General features: G+C 34.6%; 1 protein-coding gene across 2 annotated transcripts in view; it reads left to right on the top strand.

The window, feature by feature from the left end:
* The window catches only part of UGGT1 (UDP-glucose glycoprotein glucosyltransferase 1), a 49,049-nt gene that overhangs the window by 20,785 nt on the left and 3,681 nt on the right, over positions 1–24,583 (top strand). The window contains exons 20-38 of one of the 2 annotated variants that reach the window (XM_026701279.2): positions 869–967; positions 3,163–3,186; positions 3,641–3,735; positions 4,650–4,856; positions 5,008–5,139; positions 6,874–7,004; positions 8,652–8,747; positions 9,060–9,162; positions 11,200–11,279; positions 11,713–11,902; positions 13,586–13,744; positions 15,940–16,025; positions 16,934–17,018; positions 17,374–17,462; positions 17,695–17,799; positions 19,433–19,517; positions 21,511–21,693; positions 23,828–23,988; positions 24,160–24,274. In XM_026701279.2, the coding sequence (XP_026557064.2) occupies positions 869–967; positions 3,163–3,186; positions 3,641–3,735; positions 4,650–4,856; positions 5,008–5,139; positions 6,874–7,004; positions 8,652–8,747; positions 9,060–9,162; positions 11,200–11,279; positions 11,713–11,902; positions 13,586–13,744; positions 15,940–16,025; positions 16,934–17,018; positions 17,374–17,462; positions 17,695–17,799; positions 19,433–19,517; positions 21,511–21,693; positions 23,828–23,988; positions 24,160–24,274 (2,225 nt within the window). The remainder of the gene's footprint in view (positions 1–868; positions 968–3,162; positions 3,187–3,640; positions 3,736–4,649; positions 4,857–5,007; positions 5,140–6,873; positions 7,005–8,651; positions 8,748–9,059; positions 9,163–11,199; positions 11,280–11,712; positions 11,903–13,585; positions 13,745–15,939; positions 16,026–16,933; positions 17,019–17,373; positions 17,463–17,694; positions 17,800–19,432; positions 19,518–21,510; positions 21,694–23,827; positions 23,989–24,159; positions 24,275–24,583) is intronic. The other variant, XM_026701280.2, reaches the window with a different exon arrangement.

Below are 24,583 nucleotides of genomic sequence, written 5' to 3'. Positions count from 1 at the left end.
GAGAGCCTAAATGACCCCACAGTTCAACTATTTGTATCGTTGTTCAATGTTAGGTTTCAACAACCAAGCTTAGAGAGCACCACATTTGGCAATGATTTAATATGACTTCTGAACCTAAGATCTTGACCAAGTTGTTACAATGACTCCATCTCTTGCACCTCACTGAAACCATATTATAAGTGGGTGAATGGATAGATTGAAAGCAGTAGCAGACAATACCTGTAAAGGGAACAGAAAATACATTGGAAGTGTATGTTGTATATTGGTTTGTCTGCCCTGATAAATTATTATGTATGCATATATAATCTTTTGCCTGTCAAGAAATGTATTATTAAAATCTTTATTTTCAAGACTTAGGAGGGTAAAATTTCTTCTGTTTTAAAATAATTTTTATTAAAGAGGTTTTCAACAGAATATCTCCTCAAATATGTAAGGGATGCAAAGAGTTCCTTCATGCATGACTAAAATGTTTAAATGCACATATGGGGGCTTTATTTTTTAATTTCCTGCATGAAAGTCTCTTCATATCAGAAATAGAATATCACACAATCTTCAAAAGCAACTTTGGGAATTTGAGAAGAAATTGAAAGAAAGTGGGGGCAGAAATATTTTGATGAATAATTGACAGTTCCACCTGGATTGCAATGATTGCAGAATGTAAATCCCTGACATATTTGAGAAGGTGTGTTTGCACAAATGCATACTGTACAAAGATAGTTTTAATTTTGTCAGATCTATAAAATCAAATATTAAAATGTTTGTGCTTATAAGTGGTTTTCTGATAAGGTGTCTCATTTATTCTACTTGCTCATGTTGTTAGATATTTCTCTTCTAGAGAGTTATCACAGTTGTATTTATTTTTTTCTAGACAATTTCTATGTGGATGATTATGCTAGATTTAGTACCTTGGATTCCAAGGACAAGACAGCTGCCATAGCCAACAGCATGACTTATCTAACCAAAAAAGGTACAGTTATGAGTTCTTTCTTCTTTGAGTATTGCATGTGATGAAGAAAATATTAATACCATATTATGCACAGTTGTCTTTTGTTGAAAAGACTAATGAAGCCTAAAAGATTTTCTGGTTACTCTTTATGCTAGTGTAAAACATATTTTCCTCTCAATCTTAGTACATAATCACCTTTATTTACATTTTGTAGTCTGTGGAGCAGAATATAAAAAGTCAGCCTGTTATAATCTGTTCGTAAATAATGTAATTATTACATTAAACACTCCAAATATTTTCAAAAAAAAAAAAAAGGTTCCATTGCAAGGTGAAATGGCTTTCCTTTGTCCTTTTATCTGCTCTACCAGGGCTGCCCAACCTCTGGTCCACGGACCATTACCAGTCCGCAGTCCATTGGGAACCGGGCCACGCAAGTGGCGGGTGAGCACACAAGTTCACAAAGCTCCATTTGCACAAGCGGCAGGTGTGCACACAAAACCATTCCCTCCCCCCCGCACCACCGTTGCTGCCAGTCTGCAGAACTGGGAAGGTTGGGGACTGCTGTGCTATACTATACCATTTTTTATTTGCAATACATAATTTTCTGCCACTTCTTTCCTGCCCTGCTATATTATGTATTTGTTTCTATAAATCCAGCTGTGGTCAACTGCCAACCTTGTTTACAAATAAGTGTTGAATTTTATCTCTATTACCCATGTTGGTTGCAATCATCATAATCTGCAACTGAGGAAAATGAGGAATACTGGTGAACCAATGCACACATTGTAATTTTATGCCAGATAAGCATAGCAGTTCTTCAGAAAAAATCCAAACTTCTTAAATGGACTCTGTTCACATTCTGCAATAAATCATTGCATGTTTTAAGCATGATATGCTGATTAAGCTACAGTGGCTGAATTCACAGATTGTGCTAGGCCAAAATATAGTTTGGATTTTTTATCATTTAAATTGTGAATAATATTGTAATATTATGTGTTAATAAACCAGTGCGGCTCATTCAGCATTCATAACTTAGGATAATTTATATAAATCTTACCAGTTATTATAGTTATGGCATCTACTACACAAAGGAGCTGATAGGTAATCTTTTTGCATAATAGAAATTATATTTACTGTTTACTGCTGAAATATTCCTTTCCTTTCCTTTCCTTTCCTTTCCTTTCCTTTCCTTTCCTTTCCTTAGCCTTTCCTTTCCTTTCCTTTCCTTAGCCTTAGCCTTAGCCTTAGCCTACCCTACCCTACCGTATCCTATTATGTAATATTTGATATTTTACATTGATATTTGTATCTGAAATGTTTCTGATTTAGTTCTGTTTCTTACATCACCCTAAACATTTGATGAAAAAATATTCGGTAGTCCAATTAAATTAATATGCAGATTTTTAACTAGCAACTATCCAGATTTTTAACTAGCAACTATATTAAAAACATTTCATCCAATGTCTAGGAGATAACGTTTAAGTGTATGGGTATTCTCAACTTTCTCTTATTCTCTCTTATTCTCTTATTGTTAATCTTTGAATGAGTTTTAGTAATGGAAGCTTGAAAATATAGATGAAAACTGGAAAGTTGTTACTCCAAAATTTTGTCTTGCTTCTGCAGAAGAAATCAGTTTAAGCCAATAACTTCTCAGTTTTATTTATGGAAGGAATAGTTCAAGTTTAATTAAAGGAATTACCTCTTTCGACATAATAGAACTGTATTTTTGGAGGGCTAGCTAGTCTCATCCAACAGAACATGAAGTGGACTGGCTAGCTTCAGATTAGGTTTCATTTTAGAAATTCTTCTAGTCAGATTGGTGGAAGAACCTTGCTAAGACAGTGGAGCATCCCTATGTATTCTTTTGTTGCTCTCAAAGACTTTAAATGTCAAATATGGCAATAATGTCTAGTTATGACACCTCTGAAAGCCTCTAGTATGGTGGGCTGCAGATTCCATGCTAGATAATTGTTTAACAGAAGAACAAGTGCATCAAGAAGTTTCTTTTAACATTAGGAATAAACATTCCTGCAAATTGTTGCCAATATTTCTGGCAAAGGAAACAATCTTTCTGCTGGAAACAAAGTCATTCTTAGATTATTTGAGTTGGTTATAAGGGTACTATATGCCCTACAATGGGTCTTGGATATTTAATGAGGTTAAATCTGTAAACTAATTTTATGTTTTTCCACTCTTTCCTGTTTTACTTTTGTCAGGAATGTCCTCCAAGGAAATTTATGGTAATGAACTTGAGTGTTTCTTTTTCTCTCTCTCACCTATTACTAATTTTAATATTTTAAGGAATGTAGTCTTATCACAAATGAGAAATCATTGCATATTTTTAAAGAAATCTTTGAATAACAATTTGAATGAATAGAGTTTGTTTAAATATTAATGTATCTCTTAACTTTCTTGCAGGTTTTCTATATTACTTTTTAAAAATAATCTGAATTTAGTGGTGTAATAATAATTTCATTAGAATAATAACTTCATAAGATATCACACACACATGCTTATTTTTCATTCTTTGCAAAATAGGCTTGAGTCAAAATAAGTAGTATTCTTCATAAATACTAATATCCTAATGATTTTGATATTGTCTAAAAATAGCTTTCTATGCACTGCCCTTGCCCAATGTGTACATTATGCTAGGATCATGTTCAATTTTCTTCCTTTTATCTTTTTCTTACACAGATGATACTTTTGTCAGGCCAGTGACGTTTTGGATTGTTGGAGATTTTGATAAACCATCTGGAAGACAACTGTTATATGATGCTATCAAACATCAAGTATGCAGCTAACAACCTTCATCGAAGAACTGGGAATGGGGGAAGACTGAGTTTTACCACTTGTTTGATTTTTGAAGATAGATAAGATAGAGAAGAAAAACTGTTGGGCTTTTATATTTTCAAACAGGGACTGCCCTGTGTGTGGTCTCAAAAACTCTCTTTGGGTGGAGAGAAATTGTCAAACAGCTGGTCTACTCATCATGCCAGTTGTTCATTCTGCTATGGTCATTGGCTCCATTTTTCAGAACTGTTTTCAGTCTTTCTAGTTTTTAGATTTTTATCCTTTTTATTATAAATAACTCGGCAGTGAACATACTTCATATTCCTTCCTCCTATTTTCCCTACAACTTATAATTGAGCTGTGAAAGAATGAAGATTGACTTAGAGTTACCTACAACTGCACATAGGTGTTGCCGCTGTGAAGAGGTTATTGCATAGCATATTGATAAGCATAGGTTGCAGATGGCTGCAGACATGCTGACTCGCATATCTCCTAAATCCCAACTGTGTGTTGTGGAAGTGCGCGTCCTATGTTTGAATGGCTGATCTGACTTCCTCTTTGAGCACCTCTTCGCCAGAATGTTAATATTTGCAGAAATATAAATGCACCTTTACACCTATGAAACCATCCCCGAATGACAAGACACACATGTTCCCTGATGTGCAGTGACATAGAGATCTAATCTGGGCTTAATTGGCCAAAGTCATCCAACTGATTTTCATTCCTAAGGTGGGATCAGAATTCAGAGTCTCCTAGTTTCTGGGCCAGCATTTTAATCACTATACCAAACTGGCTTGTGATCTCTGTTTAGGAAAAAAAAAAAGCTGACTTGCTGGTTGTCACAGTTATTTCTTTTTTTCACTTAAGAACTGTAAAATAACATTTTAAATCTGCATTTCCTTTTCTTCTGTAGAAGTCCAGTAATTTTATCCGGATTGGTGTGATTAACAATCCCAGTGAAGACCCAGCAGCTGAAAACACAATCATTGCCAAGGCCATATGGGCAGCTTTACAGACACAGACGTCAAACAATGCCAAAAATTTTATCACAAAATTACTTAAAGAGGAGAATGCAAAGATGCTGGAGGCTGGAACAGATATTACAGAATTTGCTGTTGGAGTAAGTGTTGAAGATAAACAAACACAGTAGGAATAATAGCAAAACACAGTGACATTCTTTCTAAATTCCAACTTCCTTCTGAAGTAACTAGACAGCATAAGATGCATCACATTGTCTTTTAATGAAATATTTCCCCCCCTCCCCTTTTTAGGGTATGGAAATCAATACATTTAAAGTGGCCTTTGAAGCCCCTGAAGTGGGTTTTATTCTTTCACATGCTGTGTACTGCAGGGATGTTCTTAAACTGAAGAAAGGACAGAGAGCCGTGATTAGCAACGGAAGGGTGAGCAAATTATATTGATAAAAGGAGAAAGGCTTTCTTTGCAAATGTCTTAGGTCCCAATGTGGTACATCCCCCCGCTCACAACAGAATGCTAATTTTGGATTCATTTTACTGTAAATCAAACTCTTGACCATATTTTTAAGTCCTTATATGGACACTCTAAAAGTTGATGAACTTGACTTCTTAAAACGGAATTATTATATATATTCTTTGCTACAGTATACGTTTATAGATTTTCAACTGTGAATCCTTTATTTCTGAACTTGAAATTCTGATGACCTATTATTACTTATTCATGTATTTATTAGATTTTTAATCCACATAATCTAGTCTCTTGGCAACTTATAGCTCTTAATACAGAAATATAACGAGATCAAAAACCCATAAACTTACAAAGCCTAACAAAGAGGTGTTACAAAACCAAATGTCATTTGGAAAAATTAAGTCTTTAACATCTTTCAGAAGGTGGTCAAGATTGAAGCTGATTTTCTCTTCATGAGTGTATAATCAGACCAATTTTTTTATAGGCAATTGTGGTGTTATAATCTGTGCTAATATGTTCCAACTCCATCTTCTTGGTGATTATTCAGGATGGGTTTACAATAGCATTTATCTTAGAATATGTTGTCCTTCATAACTCCTTTGTGATATTAAGATTTGCACAGAAAGTACTTAATAGGCTGCTATAAAGGTGAAGGCATTTCCTCCCTCCATCCTTATATCTCCAGTTCTGAAATTCTTTTCCAGTGAGGCAAATTTGGTCTTCCCTCAATTATTTTCTATTCCAGACAAACCTATCGTATTTTCCCAGCCATTTTACCTTCTCTCTTTGTGCTGCTCATTGTTTCACTTTCCACACTAACAGCTGTTTAAAGTGCTTATATTATTTTAAGCTATTGTAGGGTTCATTTATTCTGCCGTTCCCAGCTTCAGTCTTTAAATGTTGCTTAATGTTGTGTATTGAAAATACAACTTAATGTTTAGCAGTGAAATGTTTCTGTTTTTTTTTTTTACTAATAATGGTTTGCAGTAAACATTCAGTGTAGAAGTCTATGGAGTTTCTCAGTTATCCAGGTCATGGTTGTCCAAAAGGTGCTTTTTCAAAAGACAACTGGACTTTGATTTTTCTTTGAAGATGTTTCGCTTCTCATCCAAGAAACTTCTTCAGTTCTCTTGGATGAGAAGCGAAATGTCTTCAAATAAACACCAGAAAGTCCAGTTGCCTCTTGAAAAAGCACCTTTGGGACATTCAATGTAGAAACATTTGATTTCTCATAACTATTGTGAAAGACTACCAAGGTAGTTAACAACAGTAGCAACAAAACCAAAATAAAACAATTGGGTCAAATAATCAAGCAGCACATTGACCCTGCAGGCAGTAAAAGCTAGTACAACCTCAAATGTCAACAACCTCAAATGTCAACAACCTCAAATGTCAACCTCAAATGCCTTCATACTAAGAGCAACTGAACAAGCATCTTGAAAGAATATTCTCATGGCTAGGTGACATAATCAGAATGGTCTTGTTTCATGTGAATCACATGGCAGGGTAGTATTGATACCGATTTAAATGAAATATTACCATTTTTTACTATTCAATTTTTTTTGCAAAGCTATTGTATGTGTTGTATTCCCAGTGGTAATGCATATTAAGAAACTGTGCATGTTGCAGAATATGTCTGGTTCAGATTACTTTGTAGTGATCATGATCATGCCATTTCATCTTCATTTCAGATTATTGGTCCATTGGAAGCTGGGGAGCTTTTTAACCAGGATGACTTCCACTTACTAGAAAATATTATTCTAAAGACATCTGGGCAGAAAATAAAATCTCATGTACAGCAGTTAGGAGTGGAAGAAGATCTGTAAGTAAAAATTGAGTAGGTTATAGAAAGGAAGAGGAATTCTTCACTGAGCTCTGTTGATGGTTTCAGTGTTTATGGAATACCTAAGAGATATTCTTCCTCTATCATGTCACCCTCCACATAATGGTACTGGTAGTTGTGTATTAAAAGCAGAAGAGTAAGATCTTTGGCAAAACCAGGGCATATTAGGCAGAGAGATTGTATCATAAGATTTTAACTTACATTGATTCTGTTACTTTTATTTACATGTTTCGTGGTAGCGCAATATCTTTAATGTGGTGGGTGTATTATAGTTTCTCTCCCATTCATAGTATTTAGAAAAACCCTTGACTGAAAATATTTAAACCTTATTTTATAATAGTAGTACGTGAGCAGATAGTGTAAAACAGTGGTAGTCAACCTGGTCCCTACTGCCCACTAATGGGCGTTGCAGCTTTCATGGTGGGCAGTAGGGGTTTTGTCCCCTACTTTATAAATCACTATTACTGTGGAACCAGTGGGTGGTTAGAAAATTTTACTACTAACAGAGATACAAAAGTGGGCAGTAGATATAAAAAGGTTGACTACTCCGGTGTAAAACATGAGCAGAGTATAAAACATGATAGTATAAAACATGTAGTCCTTGATTTATGACCATGATTGAGCCGAAAACATCTGTTACTAAGCAAGACAGTTGTTAAGTGAGTTTTGCCCCATTTTACAACCTTTTTTGCCACAGTTGCAAAGCAAATCACTGCAATTCTTAAGTGAATCATGAAGTTGTTAATTGAATTTGGCTTCCCCATTGACTTTGCCAGCTAGGAGGGTTAAAAATGGTGATCACATGATTCTGGGACAGTGTAATTGTCATAAAGACATGCCTGTTGCCAAGTGCCCAAATTTTGATCACGTGACCATGGGGTTGCTGGTGCAACAGTCATGTGAAAACCGGTCATAAGTCATTTTTCGGTGCCGTTGTGACTTTGAATGTCACTAAATGAATGGTTGTGAGTTGAAGATTACCTCCACATTGCTTCTCTTTGAAAAACAAATAAAAAACAACTGCACTGTTACTTTCAGAATGAGTTTCATGTGGAATCCTTGGGGGTCTCTGAGCTTGCTTGTTTTCTTGCAGATGTTTCATTACCCCAACTATGTAACTTCAGTGCTAGTCTGGATGTTACTTAGTTTGGGTAATGAAACATCTGCAAGAAAACAAGCAAACTTAGAGACCCCCAAGGACCCCTCATGTCAACCTCGAGTTACAAATATTCTCCTTTATGAGTCTCATCTCTTTATTTCCCCTTTGCCTTGTAGCTTTCTGGTTGCATTGAATTAAGTTTATTTACATTCTAATGGAACAGTAGACTGTGGTTTCATCCTTCTTCTGGTCTTTCCATCCCCTAGTATCCCTGTGTGTCTCTCCCAAGCCAGTCCTCAGAGCAAGGGAAATGAAATCGGTTTCTTTTGTAAGCAAGCAAAGAGAAACAACCAGTTTGCTTGCCTTTACCGCCACTGGATTTCATGTGTAGTCTATTTTATCATTTGCAAAAGCAGCACTTATGGTTTGTTTGTTTGTTTTGTTACTACATCTCATCAAGTGAGCTTTTTAAGGATAATAACATTGGAAGGAAACATTGGCAGGATGGTCTTTTCCTCTTTCTTCAGTGCAAGTGACCTTGTCATGAAGGTGGATGCTCTTCTGTCTGCACAACCAAAGGGAGAGGCAAGGATTGAATACCAATTTTTTGAGGACAGATACAGGTAAAAATAATCGCAAGAGTGGTTCTTAGTCATGTCTGTCTGCCAAGAATAATATGCATTCAGGTTCTGTAAAATATAAATAATCCTGAAAAGATTCATTCATTAGAATTTCCATGCCTGTTTTTTTCAAAAAGTGTTAAGTATTTAAAAGATAAAATAGTAACAGATTATATGTACACATGAGTTGACTCTTTAACTGTTCTAAAAATGGAATTCATAAATGTTTTAAACTTTTGCAGATATTTCTGTCATGAACTAAATACAAAAATCCAGATTGCACATACTGTATGTAGTTTCTTTTTCTTTTTCTAGTGCAATTAAGTTGAAACAAAAAGAGGACGAAATATATTTTGATGTTGTGGCTATTGTTGATCCTGCCACTAGAGAGGCACAAAGACTTGCTCCATTGCTTATGGTATGAATTTAGTATTATTATAATCACTATTGTATTATTATTATTGTTATTCATCGCACAGTCAGCCAGATGTTCAGTCTAGGTTTGGCATTTTTGTCTAACTATCGAGTCCTTACCAAGGACCTGGGATAGGTAAATCTGGATGTTTGATGGTGTTGCAGATATTGCCAATAACAGTTGTTGTTGTTATTATTATTATTGTTGTTGCTGTTGTTGCTGTTGTTATTTTAGTAACTGCAAAATGTTTGGAATATTTTGGGTAGTTATGGATATTCCTTCTTTGATCAGTAGAGGAAATAAGCTTCTCATTTTACAAGCAATGTGTGAAACCTATTGTAAAAGAATTCACCCTTAACATACAAAATACAGGTATTCCTCTACTTACAACAGTTTGCTTAGTGACCATTCAAAGTTACAACAGCATTGAAAAAAGTGACTTTTGACCAGGGGTGGGATTCAAATTTTTTAACAACCGGTCCTGTGGGCGTGGTGAAGTTGGTGGACGTGGCTTGGTCATGTGACTGTGTGGACATGGCTTGGTGGTCATGTTATTGGCTGGGTGTGGCCAATATCACTCACATCGAGGCATGCGTCTCCTCACCTGGCATCTCATGACTGTGGGGATGCTGCAACAGTCGTAAGTGTGAAAAATGGTCATAAGTCACTTTTTTCAGTGCCATTGTAACTTTGAATGGTCACTCCACACAATAAAAGTACCAGCAAAGGAAGTGGGGAAAACTCCAGAGATTTCCTGAGACAGGAAGTCTAGTCCTGCCAAGAATGTAATAAGGGTTAACGGAGAGGCAGTTTCTGTAAGCAACACCAGAATGTTTCCTTCCTGCCTTCCTTACAGGATTAGGCCAGTAATTTCTTTTAACAACCAGTTCTCCTAACTGCTTAGAATGTTAACAACCGGTTCTAGCGAATAGATGCAAACTGGTAGAATCCCACCCCTGCTTTTGACCATTTCTCACACTTATGACCATTGCTGCATTCCCCTATCGCATGATTTACATTCAGATGCTTGACAACTGACTCACATTTATGACAGTTGCAGTATCCTGGGGTCATGTGATTACTTTTCCCAACCTTCTGACAGGCAAAGTCAATGGGAAAACCAGATTCACTGAACAACCGGGTTACTAACTTATCAACAGCAATTATTCACTTCACAATTGTGGCAAGAAAAATCATAAACAGGGCAAAACCCATTTAACAGATTTCTCACTTAGCAACATGAATTTTGGGTTCAAATGTGGTCATAAGTACCTGTATGCTGGCACTTGTTGAAACATTTCCAAAATATACTATTATCTTTCCTTACCTTAGTTTTTTGTGAGTAATAATAACTCTTAAGAACACACTTGTAAAGCTTTAAACAAAAAAAAAAGCTTAAGATGTTAGATTTTAAATGCATTTTGTATTAATATGGAAAATGCTGAAATACATAATTCATTGCCTGTGCCAATCCTTTGGAAGAAGAATTTTATTAAGTGCAAGGTTACACAGAACACACGTCAAATAAAAAAAGCAACAACAGATGTACCTTTCTCCAGATTTGACTCTCTGTGTTTTACGCCAGAGTCTATTCTCCCCTGCACATCTGCTTCACTTAACTGAGGGGAGGGGGAAGAATGGAAGAGAGCCTGAGCATACACACACAGATGGAAGCAGGAGTTCGTTTATGAAGCAGCTGTATGAACTTTAAAAAATGTGCAGCTGTTTTAGTGATTCATTTGTGCTCCTTTATATTGCACAGCCCAAGAAGATAAGAGATTTGAATTAAATTGAACACATTTAGACAGGACTTTGATTTATCAAGTAACCAGCTTTTAAGTTTTCTTATGTTAGCTATATGTGTAATATCAATTAATAGTCTAAAAAGTTTACAGTGATTCCCCTATAGCAAATGATGAGTGCATTTCAATGTTAATGAGCTAGTAGACAGAACATTAGGGATATGAGAAGAAGAAGAAATTGCAAGAAATTTGTAGTTCAATTGCATTTAGATTTATATGTCCTTTTCCCTCGATTTAGGTATTGAACAAACTCATAAATATGAACCTCAGAGTTTTTATGAACTGTCAATCCAAACTCTCCGACATGCCTTTGAAAAGGTAAGGAATAATAAGCTCAGACAAATGTAACAGTATATAGCAATACTGATAAAATGTTATGATTACTGTGCTTTTAATGCTAGTGTTGGAAAACTACAGGCTGCAGTTAGTTATTAATTTTATTTTTTATTGTTTATTAATTTTATTTTTGTTTTCACTCTTTCACTGCTGAATTGTTTGTCTGATGTGAATCCTAACACCAGAATTAACATCAGAGAAAAAACAACAGTCCAATGAAAGAACTACCAATGAGTACACAATTCCTTACACTCACCAATACTAACAGCTACTGTATATAAACAGAGAGCAAATCCCACTCCCTTCTAGGATGAAGAGGTTATCTAGTCTGGTAATGAAATGACTGCAAGCCACCAGCAAGAGAGCAAATTTTTAATACTACAACATTTAAATATTTGTCATCTTTACCTCTTAGTTTTTATCGCTACGTTCTGGAGCCAGAAATTACTTTTACAGCAGAAAAACACCTTATTCCTGGACCAGTTGCCAAATTCCTGGATATGCCTCAATCACCGTTATTTACTCTGAATCTAAATACTCCAGAGAGCTGGATGGTGGAGTCAGTAAGAACATCATATGATCTTGACAACATTTATTTGGAGGAGGTAAATTTATTAACATGCATTCAAGTTTTAGAGAAGGATAGAATTGGATTGAATTGAATTGAATACTTTATTGGCCAAGTGTGATTGGACACACAAGGAATTTGTCTTGGTGTAAATACTCTCAGTATACATAAAAGAAAAGATACATTTGTTAAGAATCAAGAATCATAAGGCACAACACTTAATGATAGTCATAGGGTACAATCAGCAATCAAATCATACTAGGAAACAGTCAGTATAAATCGTAAGGATACAAGCGACAAAGTTACAATCCTACAATCACAAGTGGGAAGGGATGGGTGATATGGAGTGATGAGAAGATTAACAGTAATAGTAATGCAGACTTTGTAATAATTGAACAGTGTTGAGGGAATTATTTGTTTAGCAGAGTGATGGCTTTTGGGATAAAACTGTTCTTGTGTCTAGTTGTTCTGGTGTGCAGTACTCTATAGCATCGTTTTGAGGGAAGGAGTTGAAACAGTTGTCCAGGGGTCTGTAAATATTTTCACAGCCCAGTATTTCACAGTATTCCATTTGGAAAATAAAGCTTTCAGCTAAAACTTTTTAGTCAACTAATTGAAAATTAAAATCTGCACTGCATTAACCAGTATGATATTTGGAGGATAAGATGCATATAATTTATTTGCTTTTATCTTCTAATAATATATGCTGATTTTTGTTTCAAGGAGTTGGATTTCTCCATTATAGAATAGGCTTTTCAATAAAGTTGTTTTTTTTAAATGCTGTGATGTTAAATAGCAAGAAGAAAAGTGAAGCTGGCAAACTGTGAATACTAATTGTTAAATTTAACAATGGCAATTGGGACCAGCAAACTCAATTGTTAAGCAAGTCAAGTGTAAAATTGATATTGTGAGTGTGCCAATTTATGACAGCAGTTGTGGCTGGCATAACTGTTAGACAAATCCTGACTGATTGCAGTATCTTGCTGTCACATGGTCTCCATTTATGACCTCCTGCCAGTTCCCTGTTGACTTTTCTTGTTGGAAGCCTACAATGAAGGCAGTAAATGGAGATCACATGATTGTGGAGTGTTGCGACCATCATAATTGTGAGCCAGGTTTCAAGCATCTGGTCATTCAGCGAAGACTACCTGTGTATGTAGGGTCTATTGAAGCATTTTCCAGAACAATTATTCCAACTTTGTACTCCCCAAATGAGCTGGCATTGCAAGTTCCAAAATTCTTTACCTGGCATAATTATTAATCCTATTTGCTAGGAATTTGGGATATTGTAAACTCCAGTATCTCTGAAGAATATATAGTTGTGTAAGGCTGTCTTAGTAAGATGGTTGCAGAATCTAGAATTGAAAAAAAACTGTATTAATATAACAACAGAACATAGCATATGTTACTTCAAAGTTGCCTCCAGGTGAGCTTAATGTCATATAAAATATATAAAAATATATGTGCCTCTTTTAGAGACATTTTCTCGCAATGCTAAGTTGTGAATATTTGGGGTACATATTTCTGGGTACAAATCTAACAGAAGAATGGTCTTCTTAGCTGGAGATATCAAGCTTGGAACACCGCTTTATCTAAAATTGTAAGATAAACTTATTTATCTTACTTTTCCTATTTCAACTGTAGCTTCTTGATGCTGATCATTGCTTTTAATTATTTAAGCTTTTGAATGCTAAACTAGTGGTTATTTCTTTCTACATAGGTGGAGAGTGTAGTGGCAGCTGAGTATGAATTAGAACACCTCCTTTTGGAAGGGCATTGCTATGATATCACTACAGGGCAGCCTCCCAGAGGCCTTCAGTTCACTCTTGGAACATCAACAAACCCTGTTGTAGTTGACACCATTGTCATGGCCAATTTAGTAAGTCACTGGTCATCTTACTGAAGTTTAATAGAATGTGATATGAAATAGATTTGTAAATGTTTAATTGACCATGTATATGTCAGACAGTTTTATAATAGCAAGCAAGGCATTTTCTGGAATCCAATATTCAGAATATCCAATATTCTTATATCTTGTATGTAAACAGCTATGCCATTCCTTTTTTTAAAATTCCTAGGTGAGTAATCATGTAAAGAGGAAAAACAATCGCATGCCTCTTGACTTTCACAAAAGTTCTTATTGTGGCTTTTGCTCAGCCAGAAACATAAACTAGAGTCTAGGTTGAGTTAAACATTAAGCATTATAAATAATTTTAAGGTTTTTTTTAATCATTTTTTTAAAGCATTTTTTTAAAAAGCACCATAGAGAAAAATAATCTAAAAAAAATCAATTCAAAACAGTAAATTACACAGCTATAATCTCTCAGAGCGTTTTACATCCTTTTTTAAAAAGGTCTGGGTGAGAATAACTGATACTTTCTTGAGATCTTGGGAATGACAGAATTCATATTTGAATAAGTATCTATAAATTCACTGGAGAAAGCAATTGTGTTTTGAAGAATTGGAAGGAAACCAAACCATCAAAGCTGGCACCAGCCAGAGTATAGAACAACTCAAAGAAGTAGTGCAAGACTGGAAGATTTGAATAGCCCTGGCCTATAGAATGCCAAGAGTCAGATACAATTGAATGGATAACATCATAATCTACCTATAAAATAAGTATGTTAGGATTCATGATTGAGTCTGACAGCTGATAGGTATCTAGTTGATATATGCATTTGGTATTAATTCTTAAAAGTATTTACAACCCACTGTCTTCCTTTATTATTGAAATGACTGGAATATCAAAATATAAATAATACCAGTAATCTAAATAATGAAAAATACAACCATTTTGTTTGCTTGGTTGTATTGCATCTTATCAAACACGAATACAAACTCGCATTACAAATTATAATTTTAATGTTAATATAGTAGGAATGATCCAGCATAAAGAGATTTCATTCTAGTAGATTTACTAGGGTAAGAAAAAAAGTGAGCTATGTATATGTTCTCAATCCTGATCAAGATATGCTTTGTAATTATATTTTTTTTAATTTCAAAAAGAATTAGAGAAAAAAAATGCAAAGCTGGTGCAATTCTAGGGTCTTAAGCTTCAACTTTTAGGGATGTAAGAAAGTTTTTCAAATACACTTTTCACATGTATACTGTAATTCTAAGCATCTAGACAGCTCCATTCCCAATAGGTCACCTTAATAAGGTAATATTTGTAAATAATATAATTCTTTGTATGATCTTTGAGATTTTATGAAAATCCTGTACTACTTTTCTAATATTTTTTATTGTCTCCATTTCAGATTATATTTTATTATCGGTTATCAAACAATATGTTATTTACATTACATACATACTAGTCAATATGTATGTCTAAGATCTAATTAAAGCTTATCGATAGGAGTCTTTACTCTTCCTTCATTTTGATTAAGCCAAATAAATGATTTATTTATAAAATTATATAGTTTTAATCTAGGAATAAGAAATGATTAATAGGTAATATATATTATTAATATAGGGTTTTTTTTTACAATAGATAGAAAGTAACCGCCACTTAAAAATCTAGATGGAATATTTAAATCACTGTACTAGAGGAAAATAAGAATGGTTGCACTACAGAATCTGTTATGATGCTTATTCGTACAATTTTGTATTTTTTGCTTTTGTACTTGTGTATTTTAACTTTTTGTATTTAATAAAGTTTTTTAAAATAAAAAAAAATAAAGTAAAAATAAAGCTTATTGATAGGATATTTTAGACATTGGAGGCTGGTATCCATTTGTATTAAGGACATAATATTTTATGTGTAATGAATAATTAAAGATATGTAACATGCCAACTTTAGTGTAGTGGTTAAGGTACCAAGCTAGAAACTGGGAGACCTTAGGCGCACAGCCAGCCAGGTGACCTTGAGCCAGTCATTTCAGCCCTAAGAAGAAGGCAATAGCAAACCACTTTAGAAACTGCAAGAACTAGTATTCAGGAGGCAAAAACACACATGCACGCACAACTTGCCAAGTGAAATCCAGCTGAATTAGGCATCATAATGGGAAGTTTAGTACTTAGTAAATTACCTGAGATCAACTAGGGTGTTTCTTTCTTTCTCTTTCTCCTTTTTAGGGATATTTTCAGTTAAAAGCCAACCCTGGTGCCTGGTTTCTGAGGCTTAGAAAGGGAAGGTCTGATGATATTTACAAAATTTACAGGTAGGTTGATAAAAACCATGATTCTACTTGTTTGTTTCTACACTCTGTAGGATATAGCCATTCCATCAAGATGGCATTGGGTTATTTATTTAATATACAGTATTGCTATGCTACCATAATAAAAATAAGTCTTGTTAGAAAGAGTTAACAAAAATTTTATATAGAGTTTTTCTAGATAGAAAAAAACCTGCCGTAAAACATCCACTCAAAAAAACCCACCACCATGGCACTATAACAGATCAGGGACAGGATCTTGGAAACAGCTGAGTCTTCAAGAGTTTTTTGAAAGTTCAGCAAAGAGAGAGCTAACCTGACTTCCATAGAGGCAGTTTCAAAGAATTGGCACTGCATTAGAAGAACCTGGGTGGTCTTATGAATTGGTACTTCAAACAATTCAAGAGTCAGGTTGGCTCCATTTCACTTCCCTAATTAAATCATTGGACAGTTCTGAATTTGAAAACTTCTGAACTTAAAATGCCTCCCTCCTTTCAGTTTAGAACAGCTGTTCCACACTTACTAGAAGTATTGCAATGTCCCAACTATTCCAGAAATGCCCCGAGGTTAAAAGAGCCCTGAGGCTTAAAGCTTAATTTCAAGCTTTAAACAACTATTCTGAGTTCAAGATAAGAATATTTCTTGCTCAGGATTTTGAAACATTTTGAGCAAGTTCATTTAAACTTTAAAACTTTTACATTTATCAATAGACAGGGTTTTTCTGTTTCATACATAAAATTTATATGAAGGTATATATCCATAGTTGGATTAATATGATTCTAAAATACAATTTTATTTGAGGTAAAATAGAATTGTATTTGAAGTAAAACCAGTTTTGAGACAGATTTTGACAAAGCAAAATGGCACCAAATAGTGATTACAAAGCTAATATTTTAAATGTAATTAATTTTTAGTCATGATGAGACAGATTCTCCTCCAGATGCCAGTGATGTTGTCGTTGTTATCAACAATTTTAAAAGCAAAATTATTAAAGTGAAGGTGAGTTTGAAAAGGATGGTAAAGTACTATTTTCAACAAGATTTTCCTTACATATTTCAAAAAAATATTTTTATATACTGGTATAATTTGTAATTTAGTTGAAAACCACTACCCCCGAATATTAACTAATGTTAAAAGAACTCTTTGCAGTTTTATATAGATATACTTAAGCTAATTTACTATTTTCTCTTTGTCAGGTTCTTTGTGTTCTCTGAGTTTAATTTTCTTTTAGTGTTTTAATGACATTTCACTAACAGATGTTTCTGCAAGAAGAAAACGAAGCTCATAGATCACTAAGAACCCAACAGTTCAATCCTCAGCACGTTATATTCTCCTTTGTATTCTGTCTTTGTAGGTTCAAAAGAAGCCAGATATGCTAAATGAAGATTTACTTAGTGATGGTACTAATGAAAATGAGTCTGGATTTTGGGAATCTCTGAAATGGTAAAAATACTTGCAAGCCCTTCACTGTCTCTTCAATTTCCTGAACTTAATTCCTTACAACATAATTTTAGGAATATTTGGAATCGGTTTATATTATTTATCAATGTTTCTATTAAAGCCATAATACCACTGTTTGCAATAAGGACTAGTAGTTAACAGAAAGACATAACATGAAAGAAACCTTTTTTTTAAAAAATGAGCATTGCGAAAGGTTTTTTTGCCCTTGTTTTAGGGGGTTTACAGGAGGCCAGAAGAAAGAAGAAGTGAAACAGGATAAGGAAGATGTAATCAACATCTTTTCAGTGGCATCAGGGCATCTATATGAGAGATTTCTTCGGTAGGTCTAGAATTAATTTTACTCAAATTGTAAAATGCTGCTTATACATGGACATTTGCAGGATTGTTTTGTTTTCTTCATTTATTAGGTTTTGGAGTTTATTTTACACAATTCATTCCGTAGTGTTGGGATTCAAATTTTTTTAACTGCCGGTTCTGTGGGCGTGGCTTGGTGGGCATGGCAGGGAAAGGATACTGTAAAATCTCCAGGCAGAGGTGATGTTTGCCGGGTCCCCTATCTACTCAAAATTTCCACTACCGGTTCTCCAGAATTGGTCAGAACCTGCTGAATACCACCTCTGTCATTCCGATAAATAAGAATAATTTATGGATGAATACCATTGTAGAATTGGAAGGGACAGCCTGTTTCAAAAAAGATCCAGAGAAAAAAATCCATAGCATCCATAGAAAGATTGTTGTACAGATCTTCCCATCAAAAAGTTTTTCCTTATATTTAAATGAAACCTATATATCTGCAATGTATACCTCTTATTTTGACTCCTAATTTCTAGTTTCAGTGGCAGTGGAAAATTGCTTTTCACCATTTTCCTTGTGGCACCCTTTTAAGAACTGAAACAACAATATTGTATAGGTTTTATGATCCATATCTACCTTGGCTTTTCTTGTTTCTTAGTACTAAGGCAATGCTCTTTACTGGTTTAACTATTTTGTGCTTATACTTGAATTAATATTTATTTCAGAGTATTAAGACATTAATTCTGCACTCACGCATGAGCTTTTGTTAGGTGGTGTTGAGAGGCTTCAAAACGCCCACTGTTCATTTTTAACATACATAAGTACTGATGTTCTTCTCTAATGGGCCTTCAGTGGAATTTCATAAAGCTTTATAACAAGTGATATTTGACTCAAAGAATAAAAATATTTTTGAATTTTTCAAATAAAGCAAGTGCTAGACTAGATTTAAAAAAAAACAACTTATCACAATCTTTTAATGATGTGTTTTAAATTAGCAACTATTCTTTTTAAAAACAATTCCTCCCCCCATCTGTCAACTGTGCATTTGCAGAAATCCAAAATAGCAGTAGAAACCAAGAGGTGTCAGTAAAGACTCAACATTCTAGGTGTGGCACTGACTATATGCTCACAAAGCCAGAAAAAAGTTTTCCTGCCTTCATATTTGCACCAAGTCTTTTTCAGCAATCTTAATTAAATTCTTACTAATCTGTTAGAAAGTACGCAGAAAGTTGTCAGAGATCCCTATCAATTTTCAGCTTATACCTGTTCTTAAATTATCCAGAATCATTTCAGCCAATCAGAAAAATGATAATTTTAAAATAATGTGGAGTGCTTCATTTGGATATACTAATTTATATAGTCTCATTCAGCTTCTGATACAGCAGTGCTAATGGGAAATCCTACAATCTGGTCTGTTTTCATTCTTTACAGCCAAAGAACAGCTTAAAGCAATTAACTATATACCTTTTAAAGTACAAGTTTTATCTCCTTCCGGTGCTTTCTTAAGATAGTTTGTTAAGATTTTTCATAAATTTGCAATTACAGTTACAAAATGGGTGAAAAATAAAACATAAAGGCTTAAATTAGTTCTAGATTTTATTTGTTGTAACTTTATTTATTTATAATATTCGTTATATTTCTTTTATTTCCTTTAAAAGCATAATGATGCTATCCGTGCTGAAACACACAGAGACTCCAGTGAAATTCTGGTTTCTGAAGAATTATTTATCGCCCACAGTTAAGGTTTGTGGAAGAAAAGAAGTTTTCTATTTTATCTTTTTAAGAATGTAATATTGATTTATTTATTTAATAATAACATATGGTTGCCCATCTTCCAAATCATAACTTAGATGGCTCACAGCAATAGTAAACAAAAAAAACCCAATCACACACTCAAAAATATCTTGTTACCCTAAACCTCAGAAGACAAAATTGGGTTCCAGCCTCACCCTGTCCCAATACTTGGGAGAAAGCCAGATTTTTAGGTCTGGTGGATCTGGGAGGGGAGAGTGTTCCGTGTAGCAGGGCCACTATTGGGAAGGTGCATTTCATGGGTCCCACTTGATGAAAACATTTGAGAGAAGGAACCCGGAGTGTGCCCATCCTATCCAGCCTGGTGGAATAGGCACATATACCTAGGCAGAAGCAGTTCCTCAGATAACTTGGCCCCATCACAGACAGGGCTTTAAGGCTAATAACCAGCATCTTGAATTGCACTGGAAAGAAACTGTAGGTCAACTCAAGTCAACAACAGGGTTGCAATATGGACAAACAAAACTGCCCAAAACAATCACAGGCAAAGTAGTGAACACAACCATAAGTAACTTGCTTAAAAAGCAGAAATGCTTCTGCTTTTGCTCCAACAGAACATTCAATCCATAAAAAAACAAATTATCTGCATTTCAAGCAACTCATCTGCTAGATCTCTTTTCTAAACTCCTAATGTCCCTGACTTCTTTTTCCTTTTCATATTCTTGTCGGAATCCTAAGATCTTTAACTATTCCATGTTCTGTATTTTCTTTCCATGGCCGTTTCTCATTTTTTTCTAAACAGCCAGGTCCCCTTCCATTCATTTTTCCCACACTTTCCCACCTGTTTTTATTTAATTATTTCAGTTTGATGACAGGAAGTTAGAATGGTTAGGAGGAGAAAGTAAGATTTTGGATGCATTTATAGGGAATCTCAGCTAAAGAATATAGCTAGCTAGAATGCAACTAGTCTGGAGATACATGTTTAATTTAGGATGTGGGTCATTTATTGCTAGAACTAAAAGCATATTCCTAGCTATTTTTTTCCACAGAGAATATCAAATAATGTAAGAAATTGTAGTCCATTCACTTTCCTCAAACTGGAAAATAAATTACATTTTAGAACCGTTACACACTCTTGTGGGAGGAGTACATTGACAAAGATGAAAAATGTGTCATATTTCATACACATATTAACATGCATATACATGTACACACATGTGTGTGTGCGCGCACACACACACACACACACACACACACCCCTTGTAAGCAGGCTCTCAGATCTATACCTATATATACTATATATACGTGAATAGCTTCCCTACAAGCCAAAAGTGGTTTCTCTACCGTATTTCAAAGCAATAATAAATAGTGATGGGAAATGAAATTGCTACAGTCATTAGAAGTGTAGATCAAATACTACTGTGGGAATGAGCTTAATTCTAGTGAGTTGGAATAAAAGCTTCTATTATATTTAATTGCAGAAATTTTCCCACTTTCTCTCTCTCTCTCTCTCTCTCTCTCACACACACACACACACACACACACACACACACACCTTGCCAGCATAGATAACTAAGAATAATTTATTTGACAATAATGCTCCGCAGGAAGGAAAAATATCTTGTGGATATGTTCCAGTGTACTAAAACGTCTATTCCTTGTGGTGGTTGTTTTGTTCCTAGTTAAAAATTCTCTTTGCTAGGTAGTAGAAAGGACAATACACCAATATCTCTTAATTTCATCTACTTATAATCATTTTTCCACACAAAAGTCTTTACTTATAAGTAATGTAGCGATGCAAGAAAATTAAACTTGGTTGGTAATGAGACTTAGGCAAAATGTGAAGATTCCTGCTTGCATATTTATCATTATTTTTCATAGCCAAATATCTGGCTTTGTTAAGAATAATGTAACATGTCCTTTATGGGTTCTTTGGTAATTTGTATTAGAAGTTCTTAGGACAATAATTAATATTTTGTTCCAGGAATTCATCCCATATATGGCTAAAAAGTATAATTTCCAGTATGAGTTTGTCCAGTACAAGTGGCCACGCTGGCTTCACCAACAAACAGAGAAGCAACGTATTATCTGGGGTTACAAAATTCTTTTTCTGGATGTGCTTTTCCCCCTCGCTGTTGATAAATTCCTTTTTGTAGATGCTGACCAAGTAAGTGGTTTTGAAGACTCAAATGTTATTTATTTTAACAAGAATGTCTGAGGTGTCTTTTTTTAGCTAGGGCACCCTACAACTTATATTTTAAAATTTAAAAATAATTTACAAACTTCGTAAGTATTCCTAAGTCGAAAAAAATAGCTGATAAATGTAAAATCCCTTGAAAATTAAATGGGATAAAATGATTTAATTGCACAGTTAAATCTAAAGAAAGAAACTACATCTCTAATTTCTTTAAAAAGAGTGTTTCACAATTGAAATGCTAGTATACAGAGAGCTTTGTTCACTGTCCTCATAAGTTATCCACTGTTGATGGTGAGACATTCACAGGTGTATCGAAACAGACTCATATAAGAATTGAGATATAGGATCCAGAATGTTTAAGGCTTTATAAGATCAGCCTCTTGGATACATGCTTGGAAACACAATGGAAGCCAGTGCAATTGGATCTAGAATAATAATTAAACAAAAGCACAAATCAGAAAACAGTCTGGTTGCCATTTTTCACAATAACTTCAGTTTCCAAAACCTCTTTAGCATAAATCTACATGTAACACAGCTTGTAATCTGAGTAGTGATTAAGGTATTGATTGCTATGGCTAGCTCCAAGATGAGCCACAAATAAAAGATGACCCACTATAGGGCCACCTGATCCTTCATAATTGGTACCAAATGACCAAAGCTGCAAAAACTCAATCCTGCATTAGATCATCTACTGACCAACAGTACACTTGCCTTAAGCCATTTCTGATGGATTATTGTCGGCTTCCTACATTAATGATTTACATAGACTTCTTAATGACAAGAAAATGATGAGACCTGACCCCAGAATTCATGATGGTTTTTAAGAAGTAATAGGTAATAAGAGTATCTGTTAGGATTCTTAGGGAAATCCTAACAGATCAGTGGGATAATATGTTGGATAAAATGTTGAGCTTGTCAGTCAGAAGGTAGACAGTTCAACAGTTCAAATCCCTAGCGTCATGTAATGGAGTGAGCTCCTCTTACTTGTCCCAGTTTCTGCCAACCTAACACTTCAAAAGCATGTAAAAAATGCAAGTAGAAAAATAGGGAACCCTTTGATGGGAAGGTAACAGCACCCCGTGTGCCATCGGAGTCATGCTGGCCACATGACCACAGAAACATCTTCGGACAGCGCTGGCTCTTTGGCTTAGAAATGGAGATGAGCACTGCCCCTAGAGCCGAAAACAATTAGCACACATGTGCGGGGGAACCTTTATCTTTAGGAGATAGTGCTGAGGTAAGATCAGAATTAATGCACCAGATTTTCATATTTGGTACATGCCAAAGAATGGCACCATATTTGACACATCTAGCAAATGAATATACAGTAATCTCCCGCCTATTTCCATGAAGGTTGTATGTCATATCCTGGACTTCTGACATTTATTATTTTCCCCCTATAAAACTTTGAACTTGATTGCCTTCATTAATTCTAGATTCTTTCTCAGAAAAGAAATACTAAAAATCAGCATATAGTTTGCTGTGTGATGAACAACTTTTTTCATCTGTACCGATCTTGTGCATAATAGTCACAGGAAACTAATGGAAAGGAGTGGTGATATGAAAGCCTCTAACTTGCAAGCAAGCTCTCAAATGATTGTAGTTAAACAACAATTGCTGTCAGACTAAATATTTTAAATGTTTGTGATCTCTAATAAGAACTGATACAAACTCATTTCTGCTGGTGTCTGTCACTTGGCTTCACCTACATCTACAGGCCCCCTTAATATACTTAAATAATTTATTTTTTCATATTAAAATGTATTAAATTAAATCAATTGATTTAACATATGTACCATGCTATGGTTTCAAGTTGGCTTTTGTTTTACTACTTGTAATATATAGACTACAAATGGAGATAATGGACATGGTTCCTTATTTTTCTCCTGAAGGCAGTTCCAAGGTTGGGGGCTTATAATAGTCTTTTGGACATACCCTTTCCCATAAAAGTCCATATATTTGGGTTATAGGTTTTGGGAATGGACGGGAAAGCATTGTTGCCATAGATCATGTTTAATTAAGAGGAAAGTGGATAGATTGAGATCCAAATTCTACATTTCCTATGCAATAAGTAAAATTTTAAACTGAACTATTTTTTCTTTAGATTGTGCGTACAGACCTAAAGGATTTAAGAGATTTCAACTTGGATGGAGCACCTTATGGTTATACACCTTTCTGTGAAAGCCGCAGAGAGATGGATGGCTACCGATTCTGGAAGTCAGGATACTGGGCAAGCCACTTGGCTGGAAGAAAATATCATATCAGGTGATACCTTTACACCCCAAATACTTCTGAAGTATTTAGTCTGAGAGTAAATAGTAAATTTATTTTAAATATTACAAATAAATTCCAATCTGAATTTATTTTGTATTTTACTTATTTAGTGTATAATTCAGATACAAATGAATCTAACAGCTGATTTTTCTCTATTCTTAGTGCTCTTTATGTTGTAGACCTAAAAAAGTTCAGAAAGATAGCTGCTGGAGATCGACTCAGGGGACAATATCAAGGACTTAGCCAGGATCCAAATAGCCTCTCCAACCTTGATCAAGTAATTATATCTTTTCATATATATGTGTGTGTATACTTCCATTCTTTTGTTCAAAAGAGATGCAAATCTTACAGTAATATTGCATTGTTAGAGAATCTTCCCTCATTACCTCACAGATATCAGATTCCAAAAAATTAAGTTTTTGCAGACATATTGCTATTTTCTGCAAAATCAACCTTTGGAAACTTGTAGAATGGGCATTCACCTATAAAGCTTTCTCGGATGCAAACATAAGATAAGTTAAGAATAACAAATATTGAGGAATAAAGTTAAGGAAGATAATATTTTGTGAAGAGAATCATCAATATG

The sequence above is a fragment of the Pseudonaja textilis genome, chromosome 4 (assembly GCF_049901715.1).
Source record: "Pseudonaja textilis isolate UNSWEBS1 chromosome 4, rPseTex1.2, whole genome shotgun sequence".
Lineage (NCBI taxonomy): Eukaryota > Metazoa > Chordata > Lepidosauria > Squamata > Elapidae > Pseudonaja > Pseudonaja textilis.
Note: the sequence above shows the minus strand (reverse complement) of the source record. Positions and strands in the feature narration are given on the sequence as shown.